The sequence below is a fragment of the Rhinoderma darwinii genome, chromosome 10 (genome assembly GCF_050947455.1).
Source record: "Rhinoderma darwinii isolate aRhiDar2 chromosome 10, aRhiDar2.hap1, whole genome shotgun sequence".
NCBI classification, from domain to species: Eukaryota; Metazoa; Chordata; class Amphibia; order Anura; family Rhinodermatidae; genus Rhinoderma; species Rhinoderma darwinii.
In genome coordinates, this window is record NC_134696.1 from 93181319 (window position 1) to 93198415 (window position 17097).

A 17097-nucleotide genomic window follows, 5' to 3' on the forward strand; every position below is an offset into this window, starting at 1 on the left:
TACGAGTTTTGGCTGATTTTTATTTATTTTCTTCTTTTGCCATTATCTATATTAAAAAAAATTATCCTAAAATCTTCCAGTTTTCACTCTGGCTACTGAGCCTCACATTAAACTAACCCTTCCTGTTCTGTAGAGATCACTTCTCAGCAGTCATCTCATTATCATCACAGGCAGGGTTACACTGACAGGTAACATCTATATATAGATAACACAGGATCCACCATACATAATAGACTGACCCTTCCTGTTCTGTATAGATCACTTCTCAGCAGTCATCTCATTATCATCACAGGCAGGATTACACTGACAGGTAACATCTATATATAGATAACACAGGATCCACCATACATAATAGACTGACCCTTCCTGTTCTGTATAGATCACTTCTCAGCAGTCATCTCATTATCATCACAGGCAGGGTTACACTGACAGGTAACATCTATATATAGATAACACAGGATCCACCATACATAATAGACTGACCCTTCCTGTTCTGTATAGATCACTTCTCAGCAGTTATCTTATTATCATCACAGGCAGGATTACACTGACAGGTAACACCTATATATAGATAACACAGGATCCACCATACATAATAGACTGACCCTTCCTGTTCTGTATAGATCACTTCTCAGCAGTCATCTCATTATCATCACAGGCAGGGTTACACTGACAGGTAACATCTATATATAGATAACACAGGATCCACCATACATAATAGACTGACCCTTCCTGTTCTGTATAGATCACTTCTCAGCAGTTATCTTATTATCATCACAGGCAGGATTACACTGACAGGTAACACCTATATATAGATAACACAGGATCCACCATACATAATAGACTGACCCTTCCTGTTCTGTATAGATCACTTCTCAGCAGTTATCTTATTATCATCACAGGCAGGATTACACTGACAGGTAACACCTATATATAGATAACACAGGATCCACCATTCATAATAGACTGACCCTTCCTGTTCTGTAAAGATCACTTCTCACCAGTCATCTCATTATCATCACAGGCAGGATTACACTGACAGGTAACACCTATAGATAGATAACACAGGCTCCACCAATCATATTAGACTGACCCTTCCTGTTCTGTATAGATCACTTCTCAGCAGTCATCTCATTATCATCACAGGCAAGATTACACTGACAGGTAACACCTATATATAGATAACACAGGCTCCCCCATTCACAATATTTCACTATCTGGTTTGAATTATGAAAAAATATATATAGGTGATAAGTTCCCTTTAAATATGATTGAGCTGCAATACCAAATCCAACCATGGACAATAGTGGCACTGTTTCTGGGGAAAAAAAGTAGACGCTTATTTCTAATCTCATACAACACAATTGAGATTAAAATATGTCATCAACCAAATGTTAACGTATATAAATACTCATATTGTCTTGCGGTTATTTACTGGCCCATAGATGCAATGTAGCAGAGCTAAATTTGTTAGTGAATTCTTTAGGTCTGTATTGTGCCTGAATTATGACAATTCTTTTAGTTAATAGAGAACTACTATTGTTATTATTATTATATTTAGTATTTATTAAGTTGTATTATTAATTATTGTTTCAATATTATTATCTATCGATTTTATTACTATTATTATTTATTAAATATATATTTTATGATATTTATTTTTATCTTGTGTCAAGTTTTCAGAGCTTAAAATTTCAATAGGGTTCCTGTGAGAAGCGCTTATCCGACTGTGACCCCATGCCAACACTGCCTGTCCCTGTGCTCTGGTAGTTAGGTGTTTTTATAGAGATAATAACCTCATAGCAAAAAATCAGAAAAAAAAACAAGCCTTTACATTTCTACCACAAGTTAAGAATACCAAGAATGGATCCGATTGGATGTCTATGATAAAACTGAGCTGCAAAAGCACAGGAGTCTTGTCATGGGGATATGGACCGAGAAATTTTTCTCACAGAAGCCGAGGAATATGATAAACATTAATAGTTCTTATTGCTGCCCCATAGGAAGATGAATTTATTTATGCCATAGGTGTAATTGTAGTATCGGGTCCTATGTAAAAGTACATATAACATTCATGATAACATGGCAAATGACAAACTCAGCTCTGCTAAATGTGACAGATTAACTCTGCTACATCTGCACTGTGTGGTAAGCATCCGAACATCAATTTTTAAATGCAATGCAATCATAGACAAGAACGTTAGAAAAAAAAAATCAGTCTGTAAAGGCGACTGCGACAAGGTCAGTGAACGAGAACTCACCGTCCATCAGGTGCTCAAATAGATATATCTAATAGCGCCGCTTATTGCTATAATGACATCTATCAAATGTCGTGTGCCGGACCACAGAGCGCCGACAACATCATCTCTCAGGGTAAAATTATGGCTTTTAGGTGTTTCAATATTTACGGCCAAAGTGCACGAAATTTGCTGGAATTTTACAGAAAACATTAGTAAATCAAACTCCTCCCCAGCAAATTCAGATTCTGTGATGTGTAGAGATGTCACCTTGTCCCGTCACTAGTTTCCCCTTCTGAACTTACGTTCTACATATTTGTTTTTTTCGTCAAAATTATTTTCTAACCCTATTCAGTAAACGGGGCCTAGCTATAGGGGGGGGGGTGGTAGCACCAAATGCCCCTCTGCCACATAAGGAGACACCAGTTTTATTAAAATGGCACATAGTAATCCAGGGACCCTGTTACAGATTTTTTTATTGGGGCCCAGGAGTTTCAAATGATACCGCTGGAGTAGAGCTACAATACCAGACACAGCCTGAAGGACAAGAGTGGCGCTGTTTCTGGAGAAAACCTGACCCTCCTTTATAATTTCATACAACCCCTTTGATGGATGCTAACGAAGGCCCCATGCACACGACCGTAGATTTCCTCTGTAATTACGGATACATTTATTTCTGTGGCCAACGAACACCTTCTTGTATATTTACGGGAAGGTGTCCGGGCCGTAAACGCCTTCCGTGACAAATAGGACATGTCCTATCTTTTTTTATTTTACGGACTGTGCTCCCATACTTTATAATGGGAGCAAGGTCCGCAAATGCGGGTGACTGTCCGCGGCCGGCTGTGCCCGTAATCACGGACCGTGATTACGGGCGCGGTCCTGTGCATGGGGCCTAGGGTCTCATGCACACGGCCATGCCCATAATCTCTACCCGTGATTGCGGGCACGGCTGGCTGCGGACTGCCACCCGCATTTTACGGGTCCGTAAAAAGCAAAAGATAGGACATGTCCTATGTTTTGCAGTGGCTTTCTTCGGCCCGGACACCTTCCCGTAAATATAAAGGAAGGAGTACGTGGCCAATAGAAATGAATGGGTCCCTAATTGCCCACCGTGATTACGGCCCGCAATTACGGACGAATTCTACTCTAGTGTGCATGGGGCCTTAGAGTAAAACTTTGATCACTTACTCCGGTTTAGTCTGCAATAGGAGCAGGGCTGGTTCTAAGGGGTGGCAAACTGGGCAATTGCCCAGGGCACCGACTTAGTGGGTGACCTCTAATGACGGCAACCTCAGTAGCTGAGAGTAGAGAAGAAAAATATTCCACGCCACTGCCATTCCTAGTTAGCAGGCAGAACATTCATTTACACGGAGCGCCCTGCCCGATAATACCGAGAACTATGGAGCTGTGAAATCATATCTGCACAGTTTCCTCTGTCTTCTGATTTGCACAGACTTGAATTATGTAGAAGGGCGTTCAATTATTTTTGTCTGGGACCCCATTTTTGGATAAAACCAGCCCTGAATATCAGATGAATCCACCTTATGTCTCCTAAGGCTATGTTCACACGCATTGACCAAAAACGTCTGAAAATACGGAGCAACTCGCATTTTTCGCGGCGTACTTTACGTCCGTTTTTGGAGCTGTTTTTCAATGGAGTCAATGAAAACCGGCTCCAAGAACGTCTCAAGAAGTGACATGCACTTCTTTTTCGCGGGCGTCTTTTTACGCGCCGTATTTTGACAGTATTAAGCCTCGTGGGAACAGAACACCGTAAATCCCATTGCAAGCAATGGGTAGATGTTTGTAGGCGTAATGGAGGCGTTTTTTCAGGCGTAATTCGAGGCGTAACCCGCCCGAATTACGTCTGAAAACAGTGCGTGTGAACATACGGTAACAGGCTCAGGGAGCTATTTTTCTAGCTGAAGCTCTGCTTGTTCAGATTGGCTGCTGTGTATGAACACAAGCCCATCACAATCTAACCACCAGTAAGTCAATGCATAGAAAGCCAATTCTCACTAGAGCAAGGATAGAATTACTATAAACTACTAATATTCACACCACCAAAAAGAGAAGGAAGTCTGTTCAGCCACATCATTAAGGCCACTGATGAGTGAAATGAATTACATTGATAAGATACTTACAATGGCGCCTGACAGGGGGGGGGGGGTTGGCAGCACGTGACCAGTCAGTTCGACTGGGAACGAGGGGGTCAAAGCATCTCCAAAACGGCCGGTCATGTGGGGTGTTCTCGGTATGTAGTGGTCAGTACCCACTAAAAGTGGTGCAAGAAAGGACAACCGGTAAACCGGTTACAGGGTCATGGGCGCCCAAGGTTCATTGATGTGTGTGGGGAGCGAAAGTTAGCCCGTCTGGTCCGATCCCACAGAAGTGTCAGATCACTCAGAGCATCGCAGATTTCTGTGTAGCCACAGACCGGTCAGAGTGACCATGCCGACCCATGAACACTGCCTAAAGGGCCTACAGCGGGCAGGTGAGCATCCGAACTGGAGCATGGAGCAATGGAGGAAGGCGGACTGCTCTGGTTACAATCATGTTTTCTTTTACATGATGTGGATGGTCGGGTGCGTATGTGTCGCTTACCCGGGTAAGAGATGGCACCAGGATGCATTATGGGAAGAAGACAAGTCGGCGGAGACAGTGTGAGGGTCCGGATAATGTTCTGCTGGGAAACCTTGTGTTCTGACATTCATGTGGATGTGACACGTACCACCGACCTAAACATTGCTGCAGACAAGTACCCCCTTCATGGCAGCGGTATGCCCTAATGGCAGTGATATCTAATATCATGAAACGAGTAAAAAAATTAATTAGGCCTGTGGCCAGTTTGGTGGTAAATGTAGCACAGATAACATAATATATGGGTTAATGCCCCCATAACTATACATTATTGAGTGCCCCCATAACTATACATTATTGAGTGCCACGTGACAATATATAAACAGGATGAAAAGATTTATACAGGTCATGGAAATCTTCAGTGACTTTAAATATTCTTATAAATTATAGTAGGGGCTCATTATTCCTTATAATACACACCTCTGCTGCTGCAGAACCTCTTTTCAAAGAGAAAAGGAGAGCTGCCTGCCCTCCAACTATTGAATGATATAAAACACCCTCATTCTTGAAATAAAGAATGTCTGCAGCATCTGAGGTGTGTATTATGATGTTCTGCAGCAGCAGAGGTGTGTATTATGATGTTCTGCAGCATCTGTAGTGTGTATCATGATGTTCTGCAGCAGCTGAGGTGTGTATCATGATGTTCTGCAGCATCTGAGGTTTGTATTATGATGTTCTGCAGCAGCTGAGATGCATATTATGATTTTCTACAGAATCTGAGTTGTGTATTATGATGTTCTGCAGCAGCTGAGGTGTGTATTATGATGTTCTACAGCAGCTGAGATGTGTATTATAAGGTTCTGCAGCAGCAAAGGTGTGTATTATAATATTCTGCAGCAGCTGAGATGTGTATTATGATGTTCTGCAGCAGCTGAGGTGTGTATTATGATGTTCTGCAGCAGCTGTAGTGTGTATTATGAGGTTCTGCAGCAGCTGGGGTGTATATTATGATGTTCTGCAGCAGCAGATGTGTTTATTATGATGTTTTGCAGCAGCTGAGATGTGTATTATAAGGGTCTGCAGCAGCTGAGGTGTGTATTATGAGGTTCTGCAGCAGCTGGGATGTATATTATGATGTTCTGCAGCAGCTGAGATGTGCATTACAAGGTTCTGCAGCATCTGAGGTGTGTGTTATAATTTTCTGAAGCAGGTGAGGTGTATATTATGATGTTCTGCAGCAGCTGAGATGTGCATTACAAGGTTCTGCAGCATCTGAGGTGTGTGTTATAATTTTCTGAAGCAGGTGAGGTGTGTATTATGAGGTTCTGCAGCAGCTGAGGTGTATATTATGATGTTCTGCATCATCTCAGGTGTGTGTTATGATGTTCTGCAGCAGCTGAGGTGTGTATTATAATGTTCTACAGCAGCTGAAGAACCTCTTTTAAAAAAGAGCTCAACATGTCATTCAATCAGTAGTTGGCACGAGAATAGAAAAAAATCCTACAAAAGCGATCTATATCAGACCTCATGTGCAGTAAGAGATCAGCAGTGTCTCTGTAGCGCCGCTCATCTCCATATAATCGTCAGGTTCTAACATCATTATGTGCTGTTCATACAGACAGGTCAATGGTACATTTACTTGATGCATATTTCATATTCACTACATACCAGGACCATAGATGTCCTTGACCCCAGTGCAAAAGGGTTGGCCCAAGGGTGATGGAAAAGGGAATGAAGGGCGAAAAATCAGATATCATAATGGGGGCCCATTTTAATCTTTGCTATGGGGCCCTCTGTCTTCCATGTACGTCGCTGCCTATAGTTACACCACATATACTATATAGGCAGATACAAATTGTAGTAACGTCCTTACCTCCTTTTCTCCACAGATATGGCTGACCGTAGATGCAGAGGCCGGGCTGGTTGAGGGTCCCAGAACAGAGACCACCCCTTTAGGTAAAATTTGACACACTGTAGAAAAAAACAAAACATAAAATAAGCAAAATTAAGGCCAAATCACGGTGACATTTGCCTCGTCTCCTTCCCTTTACCATTATCCCCCATTTTGATGAGGTGGCAGATAAAAATCAATACACGTCTGACTAAACGTCGATGATTCCGTCAGCGCATGTCCATATAGACTGCGGCGGGGAGAGGTCTCAGTCAGGAGATAACGTCTGTCTGTCGATTTTATTCACCTCATTAATTTTCGCTGGTTTTTTCGTCCTTTTCTTGGTAGGTTATTGAACGTTTATTTCTAGCAGCCTTTGGTTTACAATATAAAGCTCGCTCCTTCTGATTAAACACCGGGGTCCGGGTCATATTTGATAATTGTGTCCCATTCATTCTATCCTCGGTTCACCCATCTACAACGTCTTATGCAACCCTTCAGGAACACAGACATTCAGCAAACACCGCTCAGGACAGAACACACTCATTAGGGCTTAATTTACACAGTGACGGACATTTATTTGGTCATTTATGAAAGGAAAATGCTAATGGTATAAAAAAAAAAAAAAGTAGAAAAAACTTGCTCCCGGCCCCACACATAAAATCTGTCACCGCAGCATTTTATAAAGGGTTTCGTAAGGCCAAACAGAAATATTCTAGATACCGATCCCTGATTTCACTATAATTTCACTGTTAAAGCGCTAATCGCGACCTTACAAGTAAAGTCGCACCTCTACCCTCTTTTCTTTCATATTGCAGATTGTTCATGGGCATAGCTTCTACAAATAAGGCTTCTTTTGTAGCTCGATTTATTAACATCGACAATACTAATATTAATGGTAAGCAGCACTCAATGTCAGGCAGCAGCTGCAAAAGCAAATAGGATTTTAAGGTGTATAAAAAGAGAGATAAAAACCTGTGATTCAAATGTAATATTACCCCTGTATAAATAATTATAAGGTCACAGCTTGAATATGGAGTTCAGTTTTGGGCTTCAAATTGTGAAAAGGATATGGAAGAACTGGAGAGAGTTCAAAGGTGGGTGACTAGATTATTAAATGGGATGGGAGGTGTCGCTTACAATGAAAGGCTAGAAAAATTGGGCTTGTTCAGCTTGGAAAAAAGACGTCTTAGAAGTGATCTTATTAACATGTATAAGTATATGTGTGATCAATACAGAGAACTAGCACATAATCTGTTCCTTCCAAGGACTCTACAAAGGACCAGGGGACATCCATTGCGTGTGGAAGAAAGACATCAATATAAGAAAGGGTTCTTTACAGTTAGAGTGGAATGCCCGACCCCAAGAGGTAGTGATGGCAGATACTAAGTCAGCATTTAAATAAAGGCTAGATGCTTATTTACTGACGAATTGCATTGAGAGTTATAATTAATCAAGCAATGAACGACGGGTAATTTATTGATAAAGGTTGAACTTGATGGACCGGTGTCTTTTTCAACCTATGTAACTATGATACAGTCAGCAATATGAAATTGACCATTTTTAACATATCTTTCTTACTGTTTCTCATATTTTTAGTTATTATTAATTTATTTTGATAAAAATAGATATGTGGAAACCATCAAGAAGTTGGTTAGTGGACACTGACAGATCTTAGTATGACCTATTAGCTCATTAACACATTAATATTTACATAGATTGATTAACATATGAATGCATAATAATTGCGTAGAGAAGTCATGTGTTGAAGGGGTTGTTCCAATTGGACTATCCCTGCTCTAAAACGTGCCGTCTTGGAGACCCCTGGTCCAGCAGCTGGACCTGCTGCAATGGGCTGATTGTTGAGACAGTTTGCCTAGGAGAAAGGGTTGTCCAGTTGGAAGGTGTGGGTGACCACTGCATGGGTAATTTACCATGTAATACATGGTTGTGCCATGTTGGTCAGATAGAGGGGGGCCCAACTGAGAGACCACACCACTTTATGATGTCCATATGACCTATTAGGGCATATGAATAGGGTTTGTCCAGTTGGGACAACTCCTATAAGAAGCTCAGCTGTAGTGATATTTATCAAATTACACTAAAGAGCCTATTATCAACAATTCACCCTCATGCACTCAAAGTACTTAGTATAGACAAGTAATACGAATAAAAGATCTGTCAGCAGCAGGTTGTTGTTGGTTTCCAGTTATCAAAAATATTTTTTTAATTAACAGCACAAAGTAAAAAAAACAAGTGGAAGATAAGTGAAAACTAGTTAATGAAGATCCACTGATTAGGAAATGTCGAAAAATGTCTGAAGGAGACAAGGATCCCACAGGTTGGATTTCATCCTGTCCAATCCTTTATTTGCCTGAAAGATGATCGGAGCTGAAGGTACATGTTTACAGGATTAGGGTTGATCACAGACGGCACAAGCTCCCTTAACGCCCAAGGCAGGGGCTTCAGAATTTATTGTCCCCTCCCCCACCTAATAATATTACTGATCATCACATTTTTGTCCTTTACTATATAGTTAAACATATCAGACTGAAAGTTTTCCAAAAAGCCATTCAAAGCACTTTGAATTAGGTCTTTTGAAAGTAGCATTCTGCATGGGCACAGCCATGATACCCCCTCTCTCCATCTAACACATAGGGGATTTTGTAATGATTCTTAATTGCAGATTTGGGAGGAGGGGTATGCAAACCCTTTCTAAAACTAGTTAAACCCATCAAGACTTCAATTGGAAAATCAATGGTGAAACCTTCTTGACGCTATATGCAGAGAGTACCCCCTTGTAATTGTTGAAGGCCCTGGTATAAATCACTATACGGATCTTTGTATTGGTTTTTTATACAATTTTATATATCATCCAATTCCCTCTCGCAGTCTAAAGAAAAACAAACCGTCAGGGGAGCGAGTCCTAGAATAAGGTAATGCACAATGAAGAGTGTTGTGTAAATTCTGTTATATGGGGAATGTGGTAATAAAAAGACTGTCATCTATAATACATGAGGACCAGCAGGAACCAAAACGCGTGGAGTTTATCACAAGATGAATCGCTTTCATTCTCCAGAATTTGGGATTAAAGAATGATTTCAGTCCAATTGAGATATTTTATATTAGTGTTTGTTATTTAGTAGAATAATAAATATAATAAATAATATTTTTTTCCCATCTTTATGATAGAACAAAACAGGAGAAAAGAAATTATAGAAATTTAGAAAATTTCCTTTGCTGCCGTTTTGGGGGGATTGGGTGCCCGACTGTATTCAGTATTTTTTGATTAGTTTCTATAAAACCAACATCTCTCGACTGAGATCTTTGGGGCAGGGACTGGCCTGAAGTTTGGAATACTAGTCCTTGTCTTCCAATAGGGATCCTCTGTTACTCGGTTGGGCCCGTCCGACCCTGAATGGGCACAGCTGAGACAAATTGCACATGAACGCTTAGGGGGTAATTAATCAACCTTTCTACGATAGTTTTCTGGCATAGAAAAGTTTGCCTTGCAAATTGCGAATTTCGTCCTTTTTGCGCCACCCTCGCCACTTTTGTGGAAAGGGGCCTTGTAGAAAGAGTTGCAACTTTAGCCCGACAAATTTATAAAGTTTACGTAAAGAAACTGGCATAAATGATAGTAGAAATTTACGCCATTTCACTCTGTGGAACGTAGCAAGGTAGAGGCCCGCGCTGGGCCCCTAGTTTGCCATCCCCCGACTAGACTTCCCCTCCCTTCAGTTTCAGCGCGGGCCTCTACTTTCTACGTTCCATAGAGTGAAATGGCGTAGATTTACACTATCATTTATGCCAGTTTCTTTGTGTAAATTCTAATAAATTTGTCGGCCCACGGTGGCAACAACCCTTTGCATGAGGCCATGCTCCCTTTCCACAAAAGTAGCGAAAGTCACAATTTACACAGTAAACTATTCTACTCCAGAGAACGGTCGTAGAAAGGTTGATAAATTACCCCCTAAGCGTTCGTGTGCACTTTGTCTCAGCTGTGCCCATTCAGGGTCGGATGGGCCTACCCGAGCAACAGAGGGCCCCCATTGATTCCCCATTGGACAAGAAGACAAGGACTAGTATTACCCCAATAATGTGCCCACTGCCTGCATACGAAATCATGGACTTTTAGTTCATTAGAACACTGAAAATCCGTGACCAATACAATTCCCCTATTCTCCACCCCAGGGTTGTGGCTAGGCTTCCCTCCACCAGGGGCAAAGATTTAGTTTACTGCCTGAGCCCTGTATCTAAATACCCTGGCCAGGGCAGAGTGGCTTGTTGGCACTCTCTCCTCCTGGGCACCCAGCACCCGGGGTTCTGCATGAAAACTAGTAATGGAAACAGCTGATCCTTATTATATATATATATGAGAATAACCCGAAAATACAATAAGACAGAAGAGATTTATAAGACGGCCGTGTGTTTTTTTTTCACCGGCCCGGAGAGTCTTACGTGAGGCCATCATTACTGGTAATATGTAACAAGTGGCATGCTGGGAATACACAGACTCGGCACTTTTAAGTAATGTGAATTTGAAATTCTATTCATCATAATATGTAGCTATGCGGCACCGGCAAACTAGAATGCTATATAATCGTTAAGCGATAATCATAAAATCAATTGGACAAGATATTCCATTTACATTTCTAATGCCGAATCCATTCATCAGCTTGTTATCACGGTTGTGAAAAATTGCGATCTACGCTCCATTCCTACAAAGTATATATAGCTCTAGTACACGTACAACATACAGTATTCAGCCTTGTGGCCACTGCAGTGCCGTGTGCACAGATCCTGTACCGAGGTACTCAGAACCCCTACGACTCCGTACTACATAGACATGGGCATTACGTGTGCCGGGGTATGGTGCGCTTGTACAGATTCTTAGGTACTTTGTGCGCTCCATGGGTACAACGTTAAAAATCTGTACAACACTGATCCATAATACAACCCAGAGGCGTAACTTGAAGCGTTTAGGCCCCAGTGCAGTTCAAAATCTATAACGGGGCTCCACACCTATCATGTGGCAGTTATAATACTGGTGTCTTCCTATGTGGCAGAGTGGCCTTTGGACCCCATCAGGCACCTGGGTGCGACTGCTACCTCTGCATCCCCTAAAGCTACTCTACTGATAGAGTCGTGTGCATGAGGCCTTATAGTCTTACAGTCAGTCAATGGCCTCCTCCAAAATAACCCTGCGAGCTCACAAACACAGGCGATGAGCGGCAGAATTTTTTTTTAACTTTTCCCAAGTTCCACATCTTCAGTGCATATAGGATTGTTCATGCTAAGATCCCGCCAAAAGTCAGCTAAATCAGTCAAAACGTAAAAAAAAAAAATTATTTAAAGGAAGACTCCAGAGAAAGCTGAACTACTTTGTTGGGCTTAATACCAGGCATGAGAGGCGGAGCATGACTCCGGGATTCTATCTTCGAATGTTTTTTGGAAACTTGTGTCATGCCCGCCCCCTCGGGGCCTGTAATAAGCTAACACAGTGTATTACTTTTCTTTAATGTCTTTGGACCAGCAAGGGATGGTCCAGTCTTAAATAAATAATGTTAAAAAGGGGCTGTACCACCTTCACTTAATGAGAACCTGCTGGCTTCAGCTAATCAGCGCAGGATCGGCATCTGACCCCATCTAAAGATCAGCTGTTATCGTTGGTGGTAGCTACAGGTGACTACATGTTCCTCCTGCAGCGGCCACTGCAGGATAAATGTGGTATTACATAGAGCTCATTCAAATGAATGTACGACCATGTAATACATGGCTGCGTTGAGTCCTCCAGGGACAGAGCTGCTGTTTGATGTGTCTCTCCACTTTGGATAATAGAAGGAAGTCCATGAGAGTTAAGAAAACAGCCCAGTGTTTTCACTCGGCTGTCTTTGTAGATCCCAAAAAGTTATATGTAGCGGCTATGCGCATGCTCGACCATGCGCCATACAAGCCCCTCTTTACCACAATGGAGGGGGGACCAGGATACTGGAGACCCTGTTCTAGAGATCAACCAACAATGAACATTTATCGCCTATGCAGTAGATTGGTAATCCACTAGAATACCCCTTTAAAATTATTTTATCCTATAAAACATGATTGTCTTGCATCTATGGTGGCTTCTGGAATAAGAACATCTCTTCTGTATTTTCCGTCCTAGTAAGGGTTAAAAATGGTGCTGCGCTGTATCATGCATTTTTCATCAGGACCTTCAGTGATAGTCATCCTCGCATACACAGATGATCGTTCTCTTTTTCATTGCAATAAAGCGTATTTGCCCATGGGAGGCTTTGCAGCAAATAATATAGAGACTAACTCCCGGCTTGGTCAGGCTGAGCTGCGTAACACATAATCCCCATATGAGGAATAAAATCACTGTGTCACACTGTCTGATTTCACAGCTGTTAACAAGCAGGCCCCAAGCCCGTACCACCGATGTCACTATGGAAACCAATGGAGGATCTTAATAAGAGACTCAAAGCAAATTAAACTTTACACTGTATCCCCTCCAACCTGCAAAGCTTGCGAGGACAGGCAACAATAAACAGCTGCAAATAAACGGTAATTCAGGTCTATCGTCATGTGAAGAAGCCTCGACATGAGAATCATTGAAGGGGTTGTCCACTACTGAACAACTGATGGCCTATCCACCGGATAGGTCATCAGTATATCATCGGTGCGGTTCCGACATCCGGACCCCGCACCGTTAGCCGCTCCGGCTGCCTCCGGGCACCGGATGTTATGGTCCATTATGCGATGTACGGAGGTGGAAGCAGTTGGCTCTGTACATAACATCGCAGCCGAACTGCAGCTCTGGTCCTATTCACTTGAATACTACTGCTGTGTTGCTATTCAGCGGCTGGAGCCGTCCGGTGGTCGGAGGCAGCTGGAGCGGCTTAATGGTACGGGGTCCGGGTGTCGGACCTCCACAGATCATGTACTGATGACCTATCCGTTGGATAGGTCATCAGTTGTCCAGTAGTGGACAACCCCTTTAAGACACCTGCAGATCTCAAGTCATCCAAATCACATTCTATTATTTCAGGTTATGATCTTCACGAAGTGATTTTGAATTCACCTTGCAAAACCCTAAAAATTGTTATAACCTATTGTATAAACGTCAAATGTAAGATAGAAATAGGACTTTAATAATGACTAATAATGAACAATTGCAAAAATATTCAAATAGATGAAAGGAGGTCTCGTATGAGGACACCCCCTACTGTAAAAGAAAACACCCAACAAGCAGACAACCGCTAGTAAGGTCCTGGCGCTGTCATCTGCTGGTACCATGGAGAGGCTTAGGTCGGCCAGATCGGGAGCAGTTGTTGCTCTAGCTGGGACCTCCATCTCCGTGATGTCCAAACACCTAAATAGGGCATATATTCAATGGTTGCCTTTCTAATTTCTGAGAGCTTTGGACAGTCCCTTTTTTTAAAAGGGTCCCCCTATGATAAGCTGATCACAGGGTGTCCTGCTGCTGGGACCACCAGCGATCAGCTGTAAGCTCTGTGGGAACTTTGGAGCAAGTGTTCAATTCCTCTGCAGCACCACCACAGGTGAAATGAGGCATTACACAGAGCCCATTGAAATAATTGAACTGTCCATGCAATACAGAAACAGGATGGATGCTCCAGAGAAAGAGACACTCTTTGTAGGTGTTGGTTATTAAAGTAGTCTCCATTATCTTGCCTTTCATGATTCATTAATTGAGTAGTAATATAATTTACATGTATAGAACAAAAAAATAATTCTGTATTAATATCACTGATTCCTGGTGAAATTATACGTTCAATATTGGTTTAAGTCACAAACTGGTCACCTCCATAGTCTTTAGGTCACCTGATCATGTAGTACATGAAATACGATGGTATGGTGGAGTGAAATGTAATATGGTGAGTTAATATACCACAGAGTCTACAGCTTAGGTTGACCCCAACTGTCCTCATATGCCCCCCCTCGCTGCACTGCGACATTAACAAACAAGGGATGGGGAACAGGCCCTAGGTCCAGACAAATCATGGGAAGGAGGGGGATGGGGAGAAACGTTGGACTCTTCTTTGCCATAAGGAACATAAGGCATATGAGAAGAATAATGTGCATTTAACAGGCATGTGAAAAAGAGTTAATTATTTAAGTGTGTAGGCCATATCACACGCCCTGACACATTACACATTATGACAGCTCTGTGAACATGTTAACGCAACACAGACATTTTCTTTCTACATTACAAAGTAGTGGATACGTCCCAATGGGAAGCTTCAGCCATGCAAAAAGCAAGGCTGGATTCACACGTTGCGGTAGTGTTCCGTGTAACAAGCGTTATGCCGCGAGTATGGTGCGGTTTTGCTAAGGTGTGAATACCGCAACGTGTGAATCTAAGGGGGGCTTCAGCATACCCCAGAACTATTTAGAAATCTTGAAGACATTTTACCACACATATGAATGGCTTCGGAGAGCTGAACCCTTGTGGGCTGCAGTTTGCTTACTCCAGTCACCAAGGTGGCATGAAATTTATATTTATAGAAATGTTAAACCGGAGGTGTAAAAAGAACGAGTCAACTAACACTAATCAATTTAAAGAGTCACAAAGGTGTTGTGGCCTTATGAATGAAGGCGTGAATTGCTCTTACGGAAACTCAATCCATCACCTTCTATTAAACTCAATGACTTACAGATATGTTTCATTTATTTTGTAACTTTTTGTTTTTATAGAATATTTGCAACGGTATTTTGGTGCCTATTGGAATTATTTATTAAGTGTAGTCACTTTGAGTAGTGTAGCCACCTCTAATCTCTACTAAACAAAAGTTCATTAATGTTACCTTTCCCCATTTAATTTAGTGGTAGCCGTTTGAGTTTGACCTAAAGGGCCTCTTTCATTTTTCTAGTAAACCAGTTGTCTCCTGTGTCCTCTCTATCCTCAAAAATGAGTGTAGATAGGTTATACTCAAGGGGGAGTAAAGATAGGTTATCCTCAAAGATGAGTGAAGATAGGCTATCCTCAAAGGTGAGTGAAGATAGCCTATCAAAAGTGAGTGAAGATAGACTATCCTTAAAAGTGAGTGAAGATAGGCTATCCTCAAAAGTGAGTGAACATAGGCTATCCTCAAAGGTGAAAATAGTCTGCAGAGTCCTGGCCTGTAGAGATAATGCTTTACAGAGCTTGAAACTATTTAGTCTTCACGTTGTGTAGGCATGTAGGCATGGTCTTCTTGACATCTCAACTCTGGTTGTTAAGCAACAACAATTTGCATCGACATTCATAAAACCAATCAATAACACCTTGGTGACTGGATTATGTTAATTGGAGTTGGTGACTTCCTTCTTTCACTCATCCTAGTTAACCTTCTCCCCCAACTTGGAATGTTCATCCCATCTTGCCTAGGTGATTAAGTTAAAAAAAAATGAATCCCACCAGGATATAATGTGGAAATCTTCCCTAATTCATTTGACCTGATGAAGATACTCGGATGAGCATCTTCAAAATTTGGTATGACCCGTCTGATTTCAACTTCTTAATATTAGAAATCCCAAGATCTGGGCAGTTGGGGTCAACCGCAGCTGTAGACCCTTGCCTCTGATTATCCGAGACATTATGAGGGGAGGTTACAGTCTTAAACCATTTATTCTGGGGTGAACCTACAGGGATTAAGTTGCAGATGCACAGGCCCTATGGCCTGAAATGGTCCAAATGCTTCTCTATTACATAAGGGACCTCCAGTACTACAAGGGTCTATTTATATGGTTCAGTGAAATTGCAGTTTTGCCGCATTTTTGGAAAAATGGTGGCAAAAAACCCACAATCTGACCACACCGTGTTAATATACCTTAACAGTGGGTACAGATTTTGGACTCAAGAGCTTCAAGCTACACCTCTTCACTTATTGGCAACATACGACAAGAGGAGGTAACCATTTTTATGAGTGCAGTTCATTCTCTGTAAAGTTTGTTATAAAGTTGGAACTAATTATAGATTTTTTTTTTTCTTGTTAAGGCAGCCCTTTTACTGTTAATGAGCTTTCTTGATTTATTTTTATTGTAAAGCACAATAGCCATTTCCTGCTGCTTTATTTTAGAGATGTTCAGAATACATATCAAGAGATTACAACTATGCAAATAACATCGAAAGGTAAAAAAAACATGGAGAACTTTTTGTAGGGTAATTAAAGCTCATTTACTTTTGTGGCGGCGGTTCCTCTATACTATTCCCTAATCAAAGCAGACTTCTAAAATTGGGTCATTAAGCAAGTGTGGATGGTGGATGGTCATGACCAGTTGTTGTGCTGTCAACAGTAACTACTTTAGGTCTTCGTCCAAAATGACTCTTATGTGACCATCACTGAATGGAGGATGCGAGCGACAGCACTGAAAATGATGACA

At 41.7% G+C, this 17097-nt stretch overlaps 1 protein-coding gene across 1 annotated transcript in view; it reads right to left on the minus strand.

Annotated features, from left to right (window-relative positions):
• Positions 1-17097, minus strand: part of GRIK5 (glutamate ionotropic receptor kainate type subunit 5) — a 214975-nt gene that overhangs the window by 74865 nt on the left and 123013 nt on the right. Inside the window, exon 4 of the mRNA XM_075840288.1 lies at positions 6694-6791. Within this exon, the coding sequence (XP_075696403.1) occupies positions 6694-6791 (98 nt within the window). The remainder of the gene's footprint in view (positions 1-6693; positions 6792-17097) is intronic.